The 15969-nt window shown below is 36.3% G+C and overlaps 3 protein-coding genes across 3 annotated transcripts in view; 1 reads left to right on the top strand and 2 right to left on the bottom strand.

The window, feature by feature from the left end:
* Window positions 1–9431, top strand: LOC144969247 (SAYSvFN domain-containing protein 1-like). Its single transcript, XM_078908361.1, has 3 exons — window positions 1–43; window positions 174–278; window positions 897–9431. The coding sequence occupies exons 2-3, from the start codon at window positions 180–182 to the stop codon at window positions 1281–1283; spliced, it is 486 nt and encodes a 161-aa protein (XP_078764487.1). The 5' UTR covers window positions 1–43; window positions 174–179; the 3' UTR covers window positions 1284–9431.
* LOC144958486 (uncharacterized) lies at window positions 5172–10091 on the bottom strand. Its single transcript, XM_078890860.1, has 5 exons — window positions 10044–10091; window positions 9546–9648; window positions 8002–8086; window positions 6614–7667; window positions 5172–6221 (listed from the first exon to the last, which is right to left on the bottom strand). The coding sequence occupies exons 1-5, from the start codon at window positions 10089–10091 to the stop codon at window positions 5172–5174; spliced, it is 2340 nt and encodes a 779-aa protein (XP_078746986.1).
* Window positions 10092–11619: 1528 nt separating this feature from the next.
* LOC144969240 (conserved oligomeric Golgi complex subunit 2-like) overlaps window positions 11620–15969 on the bottom strand; it is a 22638-nt gene continuing 18288 nt past the window's right edge. The window contains exons 16-18 of the mRNA XM_078908354.1: window positions 15788–15924; window positions 14693–14867; window positions 11620–12271 (exon numbers count right to left, since the gene is read on the bottom strand). Of these exons, the coding sequence (XP_078764480.1) occupies window positions 12167–12271; window positions 14693–14867; window positions 15788–15924 (417 nt within the window). The 3' untranslated portion in view covers window positions 11620–12166. The remainder of the gene's footprint in view (window positions 12272–14692; window positions 14868–15787; window positions 15925–15969) is intronic.

Here is a 15969-nt window from a genome sequence, read left to right as displayed (position 1 = left end):
TCTTCGAGTCTCCCTTATTTCACAGCAAAATCACAGTCACAGGGTATAATTCTCCGTTGTTGGTCGTTTTAGTTCCTTTCCGCATTTCAGGCGGATGACACCAAATGAAAGAAAAAATTCAGCAGTTGTATACCAACACTAAAACCTGCCTTTTTGTATTCTTTACTATCTAGATAGCAATGGAAGAGAAGCTGGCTGCATATCGTGCTCGTAAGGCGAAGGAACAAGCAGCAGAACAATCACTTGTGCATCGGCTAAGGAAATCGTTATCTTTCGAGGTTAGAAATCAAACCATACCAATACTGCATATTAGTCTTGAGTATGATAAAAAAAACAAGCAGCTGATCAACGGGAATCTTATTGATTTCAGTGAAACTTTTAAACAGTAACAGAGAAAAGAGATTTTTGTGTTCACCTTCATCAACAATGTCCGAGATTTAGAGTTTCATATTGATAGTACTTTGACAATAGAGGGACTAATACGGAAATTGAGATTTGTTTGAGATTTCCATAATTTCGAGATTTGCATGTTCAAGATTTTCATGCTACTCTGTAGTTTCTTTGTATTTGTATTGTTATTTAAGGTCTGGAGTAAATTTGAGGCAAATTGAATTGAATTGAATTGTCAAAAGATTTCAGTTTTACTCTGCGCGTTGCTCCAGGCTTTCTCATATATTTACATGGTGGGGGGGGGAGAGATTAGTAGAGAGACAGTATTAACACTTCCACAAGGTAAGAGAATCGTTTCATTTGAATATAAGATTGTATTTATCAAAATAAAATATATTTCACTTGCTCTAATTTCTCTTGTATTGAAACGGCAATTAATTAACCAGACTTTAAAACCATTTTTAAAAGGGAAATAAGAAAATAGACCATTTTTATTTCTTCCTCAGAAAAACTTTGATGACAAGTCTCAAGATGTGAAAAAGAAAGACGCTGATGGGCTTTCAAAGGATGCAGCCGAAGGATCCTCAGAGCAAGATAATGATGTCATTGCTGAGCAGCTTCCCCAATCAAGTGTGATGTTCTGGACTTTAGCAATCCTTAAGTTTCTCCTGTGGCTCTGCATATGGGGTATATTCATTGAAATTCAATTTGGTGCGGTATATTTTACTATATCTTTGTTACTGTTTATCTACTTCAGCACTCGATCTGGCAAGAAAGACAGCAATCTCAGTGCTTACTCTGTGTTCAATAAAGACTGTGAGAGGATTCAAGGTACTCTGACTGCTGAGCAAATGCAGCGTGAAATGTTTAGGGTGCCTGGTATGCCTTCATGAATGTTCTTTCTATTTGATGCCAAAAATCATATGCATGTTGGGGTTTTATAGTTTTCTTCTTTATCTTTAAATCTGGTTCAGCAATGCTTTCATCAGTTGTCATTATAGTAAGGGGAAGAGGGTAAAAGTTATGACATCATAAGTTTACTATATTTACAGTTCCGATCTGATCATAACACATTTTATAGCAACATGTCATCACAGTTTTGCTCGCAATCGGTTTTTTTGTTCAATTTCAGACAAAATAAATATCATTCTTTAGATCTTTTTGAAAATATAAAAGTTTTTATTTCCCATAAGTAAAATACATTGGCAAAGTGTGTAAAATGGTTAAATGAATTAATAATACATACATAAATAATCTTATGCATTGACTATGATGACAAATCTTTTTCTGAACATGTTCTTTTACAATTCTTAACATTGTAAGAAATTGTGGACAATAGAGTCATCAAAAAATATTATTTCCACACAATTCAGAGGATACGTTATAACTTAATTTGTGATGGAAATCAAGATAAAGATGTTGTTGTTATCCACTTGATCACTAAAGATGTAACATTTAGTCTCTGAATTTACGGATTTTTCTGTAAGCCATTTTTTTTCTTAAACCAGATCTGTTTGCTATTGAGGTTAAGTGTTTTGTTGAAAGTTAAAAATAAATAAATGAAGAAGTTTTTAAATTCTTATTATTACTCCCCATACGGAAATTTTCCATTAGATTCTATTTCAAGGGATAACTCAAGTAACATTTCATTAGCTTAAGTGGAACACACATGAAGTCAAATATCAAACATGTTATCCCCAGGTTATGAACAGAGACTGTACCTCTGTACTATACCGTTGTGTCACAATGCCCACAATACATGAAAAAATGTTTTTTTCTAATTAGATAATTCATACTCAAAGTATTGGATAAAAAGGTCAGGTTCTTCGAACTTGATTGTGGAGCGTGTGGGATGGGTGGCCAAGGGGATGAATACAAGAATTAAACTGTCATCCAATAAATATTCACAACTTACGGTGGGGTGAAATGAACTAAAGTTACATTTTTATATATTTTGACTATTTCTTGTCTTAAACTGATTTCTGAGCAATTTCCTACCAGCAATATGTATGAATTATATGATTTGAGAAAGTTAACATGCATTTTGAATGTTTTATTGCAAAAAGAAATTATGTTTTTATTTGAAATCTTTTAATTGGGAGGAAATGTTTAGAATGCATCTTGCCATGTTGTTTTTCCATGTCTTTCATGTAATATTTTGCTTTGATTCTTGATTGTTTTCTTGTATTTATTAAGCTGTACATACATTATGCATGGAATTTTAATTTGACTGTCACGATTAATTCATTTATTACAATCTAACGTTTATTTGATAAATAGTATAGCCATATAATCTCAACAGTTAATTATTATAGGTCATTTCCTAATTAATGTTTCAGTTTGCAAAATTCAGACACACAAGGAACGGATTTAATCTCAAATATAATTTGTTCAGTTAACATTATCAAGATTTTAAAATTTTAAACTTTACAATAGATATTTAAGATCTGAGTGTGAAAAGTAGTTTTTCATTGAAAATATCTGATGAAAGAGATTGTTACATATTCACTTTTGTTATGGGCGTGTTTTCATGTATGCTGTGTACAGCTGACCATAGTTTATATGTTATTGATAAATAAAACAAAACGAAATAAGTTAAATGAAATTTCATATGTAGACAGAGTCAGATTTTATGACAGAAAAAAGAGGATTTGCGCTTCATTTACTTTCTTTTTAATTTTAATTTGGGAACTATTAGGAAAATTCAACTTTACATTAAATAAGATATTAGGAACAACAAAGTTGGTTGCTTTCCTCACTAGTTGATTAAATAATAACAAGGGAAGAAGAAGAAGAATGATAATAATTATTAGTACAGTACAGTTCGCATATGTCATGTTCTTTATTTTACATGATTAACAAATTTGAACAAGATGTAGTTCGATTTCACAATGATACTTTATTCTTTGACTTTTACATAGGCTGTCTATTTTGGGAACCGGGAACGGATCCTAGTTTCGCTTTCGTACGGGACAATAACAAGAATATCTTCCATACACTAATTTGGTATATCTAATTATTATCGTGAATGCTTACATTTTTCAGGTATAGGAATTATATGACATCCCTCTTCTTTAAGATAAAGATTTACATTTACTATAACTCAAAGTAGGCTTTAATCTAAGCTGCTCTTAACAACAACATACAGTTATAACTGTGCACGCATACTGATCCATATTTTCATTCTCGATAATGAAATAAAAAATATAATTATTTGACTTAGTATGGCTAACAATATTAATGACTTATCTCTATTCTATTTAATTATTCTCGACAGTAAATTAGATATATAATCCATATATTGTTTCTGGTTGGTAGTCCGGTAATCAAAAATGTTTCTGGTAACTGGTAGGTAATCCATTCGAAAAGGTTTGTGTTTGTTGTCTAACTAACCACAATCTATGAAATATGTACAGCTACTGCACATATGCATAGCTCTAGCAGCTTTAACTAGTGTCTAATGGACCTAGTGTGTTTTTTTTTTTTTTTTGCAAATTGGTGGTGGACGTCGATTTTATTTCATTTTCCTTAACAATGGCCATGCCTATGATGTGTATTTTGAAGGTTTTATAACAGTACATCCACTTCTAGTAGTGTATGGATGTGGTTTAATGGGGTGTTCCTGTGGAGACACGTCTCCACGAACAGGCGTGCGTTCGTGCACTGGCTGTTCTCGCAAAGGTGAGCATGGGGGCTCGACCATCGCATTTGGAGGTTTCTCATGTAGTTTGCCTTGTGGGTCGTTGAGAGGCATATTGTTACCGTTCGTTTTTGGCTTGTTGAAGAATGGAACGTCTCTAAGCTGGTTTCTGTTTCGACGAATATTTTGTCCAGTGTTTGATTGGACAATGTATGATCTGGGGTGTTTATGTTTGTGTACTATCTTCCCCGGTATCCATCTCTTTGTGGATTGGTCTTGGTAAACAATCGGTTTGTTCGTTGTCGAGAGCTGTTAATGGGCGTGCAGCTCTATTGTAGTAGTGAGCTTGTTGTTGTTGCCTTTGTTCCAGTGCTTTGGTTGTGGAATTGAAGTTGTTTGGTTTTGTTGGTCGTCGTGGAAGACCATCACTCAGGGTTCGATTGAGTAGAGTTTGTGCGGGCGATGGGGTGTTATTATCGATAGGGGTATTGCGTAGTGCAATCATTGACAGATATGGGTCTGAGTTTGATTCCATAGCTTTCAGTAAAGTTCTTTTTACAATCTTTACTTGACTCTCGATGAACCCATTACTTTGTGGGTAGTGTGGGGAGCTTGTTTCGTGTCGGATGTTGTAGCTGTTGATTAGGTCTTTGTATGCGTTGCCGATGAAGTGAGGGCCATTGTCTGATCGGATGACGGCTGGTATTCCATGTTCGCTAATTATCTGCTTTGTGAGAATGGCCACCTTTTGGCTCGTGCTTTGGCCTCTGGGTATTTTCCTAACAAAGGGAAATTTGGAGAAGTAGTCAGACACCAGTAAGTATTCTTCCCCTTTCAGGTAGAATAAGTCTGTTCCTATGGTGTGCCATGGCCCTGGGGGTATTTCAGTCTGTACCAGGGGTTCTTTTTGTTGGGCTGGTTGGAGGGATTGGCAGGTGTTGCATGCCTTGGTGATCTCTTTGATATCTCGGTTGATGTTTCTCCAGTAGACTGAGTCCCGGGCGCGCAGTTTTGTCTTCTCAATTCCGAGATGTGGTTCATGCAGTTTCTGGAGTATCTCTTTTTTCATGGATGTGGGTATGATTACTCTGCGATTTTTCATGAGGATCCCCTCTTCCAGACCGATCTCGTCGCGGTAATTCTAGTAAGGTTTCGTGAGAACGGAGGTCTCATGTATTTTCTCAGGCCATCCCGTGAAGACGATCTTCTTGAGCGCATTCAGCTCATGGTCCTTGGCTGTCTCCTCCCGGATTCTCTGCAAGATGTTTTTGCTGAATTGAGGCATTACTTCGTGGATTTTTACATCCATGTCTTTAATTTGATCATTTTTCTCTGGTGACAGCCTGGATAAAGCATCTGCAATTTGCATGTCTTTCCCGGGGATGTAGATGAGGTTAAGATCATATGGCTGTATCCTTAACAGCATGCGTTGTAGTCTAGGAGGTGCTGCTTTCAGGTGCTTTAATTGGATCGTTATGAGTGGGTTATGGTCAGTTTCAACAGTAAATTGTTGTCCATATACGTACGTGTGAAACCGTTCACACCCGTAGACAACTGCGAGTAGCTCTCTCTCTATGTTCGCGTACCTTGTCTCTTCGTCTGTTAATGCTTTGCTGGCGAAGGCGACTGGCTGGCCATCTTGTAGGAGTGTGGCACCCAGTCCCTTCAGTGAGCTGTCGATCTGTAATGTTATCGGCTTTTTACTGTCGAAATATGCCAGTGTTGTGTGACTTGAGATTGCTTCTTTGATTTTCCTGAAAGAGTCATCGTGGCTGGCATTCCAATCAAAGTTGTGCCCCTTTTTTATAAGATCCCTGAGGGGTGCGGTGAGGTCACTAGCTCCTTTGATGAAGGTACTCATGTATGTTGTGAGTCCAAGGAATGATTGCAGCTCCTGAGTGTTTGTCGGAGGTGCCATGTTTTGCAGTGCTGACACCTTGTCTGGATCTGGTTTTACCCCGTCTTCGGTGCATATTATTCCGTAGAATTTAATCTCTTTCTGTTTGATTTTGCATTTTTCGGGGTTCAATTTGAGACCGGTTTCTTGGCATTTGTTTATCATTCCCTTCAGGTTGTCATCATGTTCTGTTTCTGTCTTCCCGCAAACAACGATGTCATCTGAAATTCCGACGACTCCGGGGCAGCCTTCGAACGTCTGGTCGATTTTCATTTGGAAGATATCCTGACTCATCTTTAAACCGAAAGGACATCGTAAGAAACGATATCTGCCGAAAGGAGTGTTAAAGGTGGTGAGGTAGCTGGATTCTTCTTCGAGTTCAATATTCCAATATCCGCATTTTGCGTCGAGATCGAGAAATATTTTGCCCCGGACAGTTTCAGTAGGATCTCTTCGAGTGTTGGGGTGACATAATGTTCTCTTCTTATCGCTTTATTGAGGTCCTTTGGGTCCAGGCATAATCTCAACCTGCCGTTGCTTTTCTCCCGGTATACAAGACTGTTGACCCATTTTGTTGGTTCACCTTCACGTACTTTGGTAATTATTTCATTTTCGCACATTTCATCCAATTCCTTCTTTATTTTGTCTTTTAGCGTGATGGGTACTTTTCTTTGAGCATGTATCACCGGAGGGACATTTGGATCGACGTGTATCTTATATTTCCCCTCGAATTTGCCAATACCATCGAAAGTTTCTGGAAAGTTCTGGATCAGATTTTCTTTGGAGTCAGTTTTATTTTCCTGTATCTGGCAGTTTAGAGTAACAAGATTCAATTTCTCTGCTGATGGTAACCCCATTATTGCTGCTCCTTCGTCTTCTGTGACATAGAATGTTGCTGAATGCTTTATTTTGTTGTACTGACATTCAATTTGGCATGTTCCAAACTGTCTGATCTTATGGCCACCATAGCCAGTCAATATTTTGTGAGATGGAGTGAGTGAGGTTGGTTTCCCATCTTTGTCGATGTCGTCGGGGAACATTTGTTTGAAAAGTCTCAAGGGCAGTGCATTTCCTTGAGCGCCTGTGTCTACCTTGACTTTGAGTGTAGTTTTTGTTGTCTTGTATTGTGGCAAGTCGATTTGTATATATGCGAATGCTTCATCCCTCTTCTTTTTAGTTAAGTCTATTGTCTGGAATTCGATGCAATTGAACATTACTTCTTCACCAGAATCGGACTGCTCACGAACTTCGTGTACGGATTTTGATTTTGTTTGGTTGTATTTTAGCTTCCTGCAGACTTTGGCAAAATGGTTCGGTTTTTTGCAGTAGTCGCATGTTTTGTTTCGAGCAGGGCATTTCGTCGGATGGTGAGCCGTGCCACCACAGTTGAGGCAGTGAGAGAAGTTTGGTTTGGTTTGGTGAGTGGGTGCTTTGGTACCTTTTCGGTGTCCGACAGGACGGTGTCCTGAGTCTTTTCTGAAGGTATTGATATCAACATGATTGACTTGCGGCGCGTTTTGAATGCTAGATAACTGATGACCTATTGCCTCAATTGATCGTGCTATGTCTAACGCTTTGTCCAGTTGAATGTCCTCATCTTGGAGCAACCGTTCACGTATTTTGTCGTTTTTCGTCCCGAATATGATTCTATCTCGGATGAGGGAGTTTTTTATTTCGCCATAATCACATTCCTTTGCGATCAGTCGTAATTCGGTGACAAACTGGTCTATTGTCTCATTCCTTTTTGGAGGCGGGAGTTGAAACGATATCTGGCCATGATTGTGTTCTTTTTAGGTTGGCAGTATTCACTGAATTTGTCAAACAGCGTCTGTACTGGAGTGTCTGTTGCCAATGACCAGGTATTATAAATATCACGTCCTGCTTGTCCAATGTAAAGTAGAAAGTGGCTCGATTTTTGCTCATCTTTCTTTTCGGCTAATGGACCCGTTAGAAGGAGTTTCATATGTTGGCTCCAAGATCGCCAGTTTTCTGCGATATTGCTGCTTTCAAAATCCATGGATGGCGGTTTAAGTGCATCCATTGTGCTTCGAATGATTGAACTTGATTTTCTGACCTGACTGTTACGATAACCTTGAGTTTCTGTACTGACTGAGACTTGATTTTCTGTTCAGATCGAGATTCGATTTTCAGCGATTTTCCTACGCAATATCAGTAAATAACAGTGTAAATGTACTTATAAACTTGCCTGACACCATGTCATGTTCTTTATTTTACATGATTAACAAATTTGAACAAGATGTAGTTCGATTTCACAATGATACTTTATTCTTTGACTTTTACATAGGCTGTCTATTTTGGGAACCGGGAACGGATCCTAGTTTCGCTTTCGTACGGGACAATAACAATAACATCTTCCATACACTAATTTGGTATATCTAATTATTATCATGAATGCTTACATTTTTCAGGTATAGGAATTATATGACAGCATATAACAGCCTCAGTTGCAACGGGAGCTCGACTACAAAGGGATATTAAAACATCATATAGTTATAGCCATGCATATTTCTTGGAACAAGGCTACAATCTGTCATCGCGGAAAATTGTCATTTGAAATCCCAAATTTAGCCACCAAAAAATGGCATTTTTGCCACAAAAACAGAAATTTTGCCACATTTTGCCGTAGAATTTGCCAAATTTTGCAAATTTAGTTAACTATTCGTATTCAGATTCAGACAATATTATATATTCCCGGAGGCCAATTGAATATTACATTGTTCTAAAGATGGAAACAAAAAGTCACTCAGGTGCAAATCAGAAAGAAAAAATGATTAAAGAGACCAAAGCCTGCAAAGAGAAGCATCAAATATTCATTACACTGACATCGCGGAAAATTGCCATTAGAATCCCAAATTTTGCCAAATTGTACCACCGGGAAAATAGTGCAAAATAGAGAATTTTCATTAAAAATTGTAAACTTTACGGTAAGTAGCGGAAAAGTGCGAATTTTGCAGCCGCGAAAAACCATGATGACAGTACAATAGGGGTGTAAGTTGCAAGTTTAGTAGGCCTACCTAGTTGAGAAAAAAAGGTAATTATATCCAAAATCGAGTCTAGACATTTAAGGAGATCTGTTGGAATAGATCTGATGAACATGGCTTCGGAGGAGCTGATATAATATTTCATACTTCAGATGGATGACTTTTTGAAAATCATCAAAAGGGGGCCTTTTTAAGACATGTGAAGAGTCAAATTTTTATCGTTTTGACAGGAGTCAATCTTGCATTTAATTTTTTTAATTTTGTCTAGAAAATAATGGATAACTAAATAATGTATATTCAGCTGCCATGATCATTATCTGGTCCTGAAACTGATGTTGACTTGAACACGAGAGAGAAAGAGAGAGAGAGAGAGAGAGAGAGAGAGAGAGAGAGAGAGAGAGAGAGAGAGAGAGAGAGAGAAAGAGAGAGAAAGAAAGAGAGAGATATATGTTGTTGCCAATTTCATCATTTTAAAATAAAATTCATATTTTATGAAATGAAACATATTTCCTTTCATTTTTCTTCTTTGTAATTGTTATTGGCCAATCATTATTTTACCAAAGTATTTTACAGTTAATAGTGAGCTAGGGAGGTCAATTTTGCTCTCTCTTCTCACCCCCTATATCTCTTTTCCCTTTCCAAGTGATTCTATGTCCTGTGATTCTATGCCCTTGCTTTTGAATGGGTCTGCTGTATCTTGTCCAAGATCTGGGTGAAATCTTTAATAGAGAGGGGAACCTGTAAATGTATGATCTTATTTTGAGAATAAGTTGTGGGTTTTTTTTACATGTAAATCTATTTTACACATACACTTACGATCAATATTTTTTTTAAAACACACAAAAAATTTGAGATATCCACTACATGTGCTCAAAGCACTTTACAAGGGGGTCCTGATCAACAGCAACACAAAGCATGAAGAACGAGATATGACGCCTGTTAAGCGATATTACAATTTTTTTTCTGACAGAGACAACGCTATTAACAGCCAGGTACTCATTTTCCACCTGAGTACAGTGAGAGAAAGTGAATAAAGAGCCTTTTCCAAGGACTCAACTATGCGCTGAGTGAGGTTTGAACCCAGGACCTTTCAATCCAAAAGCGAGTGTCATACCACAAGACCACATAGCTGCTTAATAATAGGCTTGAAGATCTTGTACATAGTTATAGAGACATAGATTTAAATAGGTGAATACAAATTATTTTTTTTAATTCCCTTTATTCGACCTTTCTATCTTGAGAAAAGTGAGCACTGCATAATAGTGAGCAAAAGGGGCTAAGTTTCTTGCTCAAAAAAAAAAAGAAAAATGCCAACTGGGGGTTCCAACTTTGGTACCTGGGTGGAAGTGCAATGCCTTATCCTCACCCTCCCAACAAGAGCTTAAATCGATGATTTTATCAATGAAGATAATAATAGATCTGCAGCGAACATTCCTGTATGTAAGAAACAATATGAGTGTCTCTTCTTTCATTGGGATGTCAAGCTATGTGCAGCTTTGTGGTCTTGTGGTATGACACTTGCTGTCAGATCGGATGGTCCTGGGTTTGTGATTAGCTCGGCACATAGTTGAGTCCTTGGAAAAGGCTCTTTACTCATACTCTCACTGTACTCAGGTGTAAAATGAGTACCTGGTCGTCAGCAGCGTTGTCCCTGTCGGAAAAAATTGTAATATCACCTAACAGGAGTCATGTTTCATTTTACATGTTATGTGTTGCTGTTGGTCAGGGACCACTTATAAAGTGCTTTGAGCACGTTTAGTGGATATTGCACTATATAAAAGCTCAAGTTTTTTAAGCTAACATCTGAGTGAAACTTTTGAAGGCCTCAGCAGTGTAATCAATAGATTGCTATTGAACACCAACCTATAACTATAACCAAAGAGTTTGCAGGTTTTGATGAATTCTAATTTCTGACTGAACAGTGGGAGGTGTACAGATATCAGGGGATAGAAATAAAAGACACAGCAAAAGTGACCATCGGAGGAGGTTAGGGGACCCCACCTATTTGCCACACTTTGAAGTCAATGCTGCTCTAGTAAAAAGACAGATGTTGGGATTGTCAACTTTCAAAACTTAATAAACAAAACAAACAAAATGGTCCAATGGAAAAGCATTTTATTATAATTCGCCCAGTGAAATAACATAACAAAAAGAAAGAAAGAATAATTCTTAGAAAATATAAACAATAATTAAATAATCACATTATGAAAATAAGCCCTTTACTTTTTTTAACCCGCTATTAAAAAGTAAAAATAAGTGATATAAAAAGAAAAAAAAATATAATAAAAAAAATAATATATATATATATATATATATATATATATATATATATATATATATATTGTTGTTTGGTCTGATGGAAAATATTTTGCTTTGGATAAGTGTTCTATTTAACACTACAGATACTGAGATGAACACTAATTTAAGGGATCGTATCTACATGGTTGTGAAGGACTTTTTTTATTCCTTTTTTAAAAATAAAATGAGAACTTAAAATAAAAGAAACATATGTTTACTTAATTTTCTATTTCGGGAAATAGTTCTTTTCTGAAAATCACCTTGGAATAAATTTAATTTTAATATAATAATATAATCGTATTAATAAATATAAACCACAAAATAAAAGCATCCAGTTACTTCTTTCTACATTGCTTTCACTGGCGTAAAATGAGCGTAAATCTTCATTAAGATTTTAAATGGGAAAAAAAATCTGGATCAATTAAACGCATTGGTTCCATAATGTGTTTTGTTCACGGTCTGTGCAAAATTCTTTTTTTTTTTAGAGTTAACTTAACCCTCTCCTTACCACCTACAGCAAAATCGTCACATTTGTTACGACACAATTTACATTTTTTCTTATTCAGATTTATTTTATACATCACAAACTTTGAAGAATGATCTTTATTTAATTAATAAGAACATAAAATTTGTTTGTAGAGAGCTTGTTTGAGTTTTAAAAAATCAATTTTTCTGCTGGATAAGCCTGCCATTTTGGGAAAATACTGAAAAGCGTCAGTAAGAAGAGAGTTAAGTTATAAGTATAGGGTTTACCTATTTTTATCTTCCTCCACGCATACAAATCCACACCACCCTTTACATTTTATCATCCTCTGCACATTTATAAAGACTAACCTAACTTTATACAATATATTACCAAATAAATAGAAATTATCACAAAATGGGATAAGATAACAACAGAAGATGTGGTTTTTTGCCAAAGGATGAACAGGGACGTTATCATGACGAACTATTCATGTCATCCTGTGCCTTCGTAGACAGTTGCTGCAGTTTGTCATAACTCTCCACTCCAACTTCTTGGACTTGGAGACCCAAAGACTCCATCTGTGGATTCAACGTTCACTTATCAGTATAGGGTTGACGACGACGACAATAATAATAATAATAATAATAATAATAATAATAATAATAATAATAATGGATTTTTACATCCTAAGCCATGAGGCCCTTGGTGCTTTAAAAAACTTGAGAATTTATATAGTGCAATATCCAAAAAATGTGATCAAAGTCAAAGGGCTTTACTTTCAAGCAGTCCCAAGCCAACAGTAACACTCAACATGTAGGACAAGAAATGAGCTTGTTGGGTGATATTACTTTTTTTTTTAACAGAGACAATGCTGTAAAGGGCCAGGTACTAATTTTACACCTAGTATGGGGAAAACATGTTAATAAAGAGCCTTTTCCAACTATGCGCTGCTCAGATCAGGACCTGGAAGGTGAATGACATACCACAAGACCACATGGCTGCCCTGTGAAAACTGATTGAACAGAAGGTCACTAAACCATACATATTGATAACCCAAAAAAAAAAGTGTTAGTACATATTGTCAATTTTTTTCTCTTTCACAAATTTAATATAGTCTCGATAATTCAAAAATGTTATCCTTATACCACAAATAAAAGAATTGTATGCGAATACATTCTCAAATTAAATATCAAAGTAAGCAAATAGAATCAGGCTCAGATGTAAGCCGAAGACCTGAGATCAGGTATATGATGGAGGGGGGGGGGGGGGGGGGGGGGGGGGGGGGGGGGGGGGGGGGGGGGGGGGGGGGGGGGGAGAGAAATCAGTCATCAGACAAAACTTCAGACTCTATTTCCTGGAAAATATGCTACCATTATAGCTGGAATACAAAGTACCGTATGAGATTCCGTTGTTAAATAACACAGGCTGATTTTTTAAGATAATATTTTTTACCTCTTTTGTTTTTTTGTTTTTTTGGTCACCATTTCTTCACTCTCTAAATATATATATGCTAGTAAAAAGCCCGCAATTTCGCGGGGAAAGAACTACTTTTATTCGATATTGCCAGAATCATTTTTTTGATTAGCTTGATTACGATTAGATGCACATTTTAATCGCTGTGCTTGTCGTCGCTGCCATGCTTTATTCGGCATGATTTTAGTTTATCAGTCAGTAGATATCAATATCAATAAGTCGCAAGTCTTTACCACGCTTTACTTGGGAGTGCTTTGCACTACCTTCAATACTTCACAAATTAAAATGGCGGCCGAGAATCAAAACAATGGCCAAATTAGGAAATTTTAAACTTTCACAAATCTGTCAAAGTTTGTTCTAGAGTTTTTAAAACGCTTTTATATGAATAAATAAACGCCTGACAAAAGATCAACGGTGAAAATACAAATTGAATGAATACTGGGGATGTAGGAGCTTTCGGAATGTCTCCCCTTTACTTAACTTACGTGAGGTCAAATGAAAATCTGAAGCGGACGCGATAAATATCAAGTCCCCGAATCTGTCTACTTTTGGTTTGTTTGGGTTAGAAGCTAGACAGAACCAATTGGCAGTTTGCCGAAACGTTTAACTAAATAAATATTTCCCAGGGCAATAATTATCACATCGATGGCATAAAAACGACAGTAATATCAGCAGTAATATTAGTTGATGTTGTTAATCGGTGAAACTTGTTTAAAATTTCTGTAAATCCGAATACCGTTATGTGATCAAGTGAATTATATCACTAAGAATGCCACGATTTGCTGAAAAATGCCAATCTGACAGTTCCTAGCAAACACACCCCCCCCCCCCCCCCCCCCCCCCCCCCTTGCTCAGGAATTTCTCTACTTGATGGACGCCCCCCCTCCCTTTTTTTTTTCTTCCACGCAACCACATTCCAAAACACACATACACATATACACCACACACACACACACACACACACACACACACACACGCACACACATAAACATACTCGCAATGAGAACACACTACTACTACATAACAACACTGATCACCGCTAAATCAACACAACGGAAGTAACAACTCTACTGGACAGATAGAGTTGAGGGTGTAGCCATGAGGTGTTAGTGTCTTCGGTAAATTTTTTATGATATCTGTTTGACTTAACAAACTTTCAAACTGACTTTAAATTATAAAAGGAAATCAAGCTATCTGTTTATCTATCTGTAAAAAATACATTTCTATTTTTCAAATCTTTCAGTAGAGTTGTGCGCCGTATAAATTTTTTTATTGACTCAAAAAAGCACAATGTTCTCCACAAGGCTATATTTTTTAAAGAAAGGATATATATATATATATATATATATATATATATATATATATATATATATATATATATATATATATATATATATATATATATTATATATATATATATATCATGCCTATTTCCGAGTTCAGTAAAGGAAAATCTTTGAAAAATACAGATGGTTATGACAATGACATTTGAATTTTGTAAATCACAAATGTTCCTGGCTACTCACTTGTTTGATAAACCCATTTATGTCCAGAATAATTTGAGTCCTTATCTTATCCGAGTCACTGGTTACTCCACACTTATCCTTGTCCTTCTCTCCACCCCTTGCTTTCTTCAGACGACGTAAACTTTCTTCCATTTTTCTAGTGGATGTCAAGACCTCTCCAGTTGTGTCAGAAAACCTGTAGAGAAAGAAAATTGATATTTGATCTCATTGACCATGAACAAAATAATAATAGGGAAAAGGATTACTAGATCTCTGTTATATCCAAATTAATTGTTTTGGTGAGTGCTCTCTCTCTCTCTCTCTCTCCCTCTCCCTCCCTCTCTCTCTCTCTCTCTCTCTCTCTCTCTCTCTCTCTCTCTCTCTCTCTCTCTCTCTCTCTCTCTCTCTCTCTCTCTCTCTCTCTCTCTCTCCCCTTCCCTCTAACCCTCTCCCTGCTTTGTGCCTCATTAAAATACTAAAACACTTTGGTAAGAATACATGGTTTCAGCAATTAGTAATGCTGTTGGCTACTAAGAAAAGAAAAAGAAATTAACAAAACAAAAATATATAGTAGAGTCTTCAGCTCATATACAAAGGTACAGGATTCCCATCCTACCTGCTGTGTGGCCATGAGCAAGTCTCATACCTTGGCTCAAAAGGCACTGTTCTTGCCACGGCCAAAAAAAGTTTGTTATCACTCCAAGAAAAATTTCCCTCAGATAGGTATAAAAAATAAAAAAATGGATTGCAAGACTCACTTTTCCTTAAACTTGTGACTCAATTCTTCAAACATGTATTCAGATGGAGTTTTATTATTGAACTAAAACCCAGACAAAAATGCTATAGAATCGCATTTAAGATAAAATTATAATAGATGAGGGAACATATAAATAATTGGTGATAGTTGAGATCATTTTTTTTTAACTTTTAACAAAGATTGAGAATAAAAACAAAAAACCTGAGTGTATCAGGTTTGGCGTGTGTATTCAAATGATAACCCTTTGTAGGGAGTGATCTTACAATCAAACACATTTGTCATGCCCGAGACTTCAAAAGATAATTGTTAATACTGTGGATATAGTTGATAATAATAATACTTGCAGAAAACAAACTTACACTTGTGTGAGTTTATCAAAGACATGCAAAAGAAACTGTATTTTCTGACTCTGTGATAAGGCGTTGGAATGCTCCTCGCAAAACGTTACTAGCGGTCTCATTGTACTTGCCAAATAAGCAGATGGTTTTGTTGGTACCTGAAACAAGAAGATCATTTGCATAATGCAAATAAAGATAAATGA

The sequence above is a fragment of the Berghia stephanieae genome, chromosome 1, assembly GCF_034508935.2.
Source record: "Berghia stephanieae isolate SIO BIC M18660-M18661 chromosome 1, UCSD_Bste_1.3, whole genome shotgun sequence".
In the NCBI taxonomy this organism is placed as follows: Eukaryota; Metazoa; Mollusca; class Gastropoda; order Nudibranchia; family Aeolidiidae; genus Berghia; species Berghia stephanieae.
The sequence above is the reverse complement of the archived record's forward strand: the minus strand, read 5'-3'. Positions and strand labels throughout refer to the sequence as shown.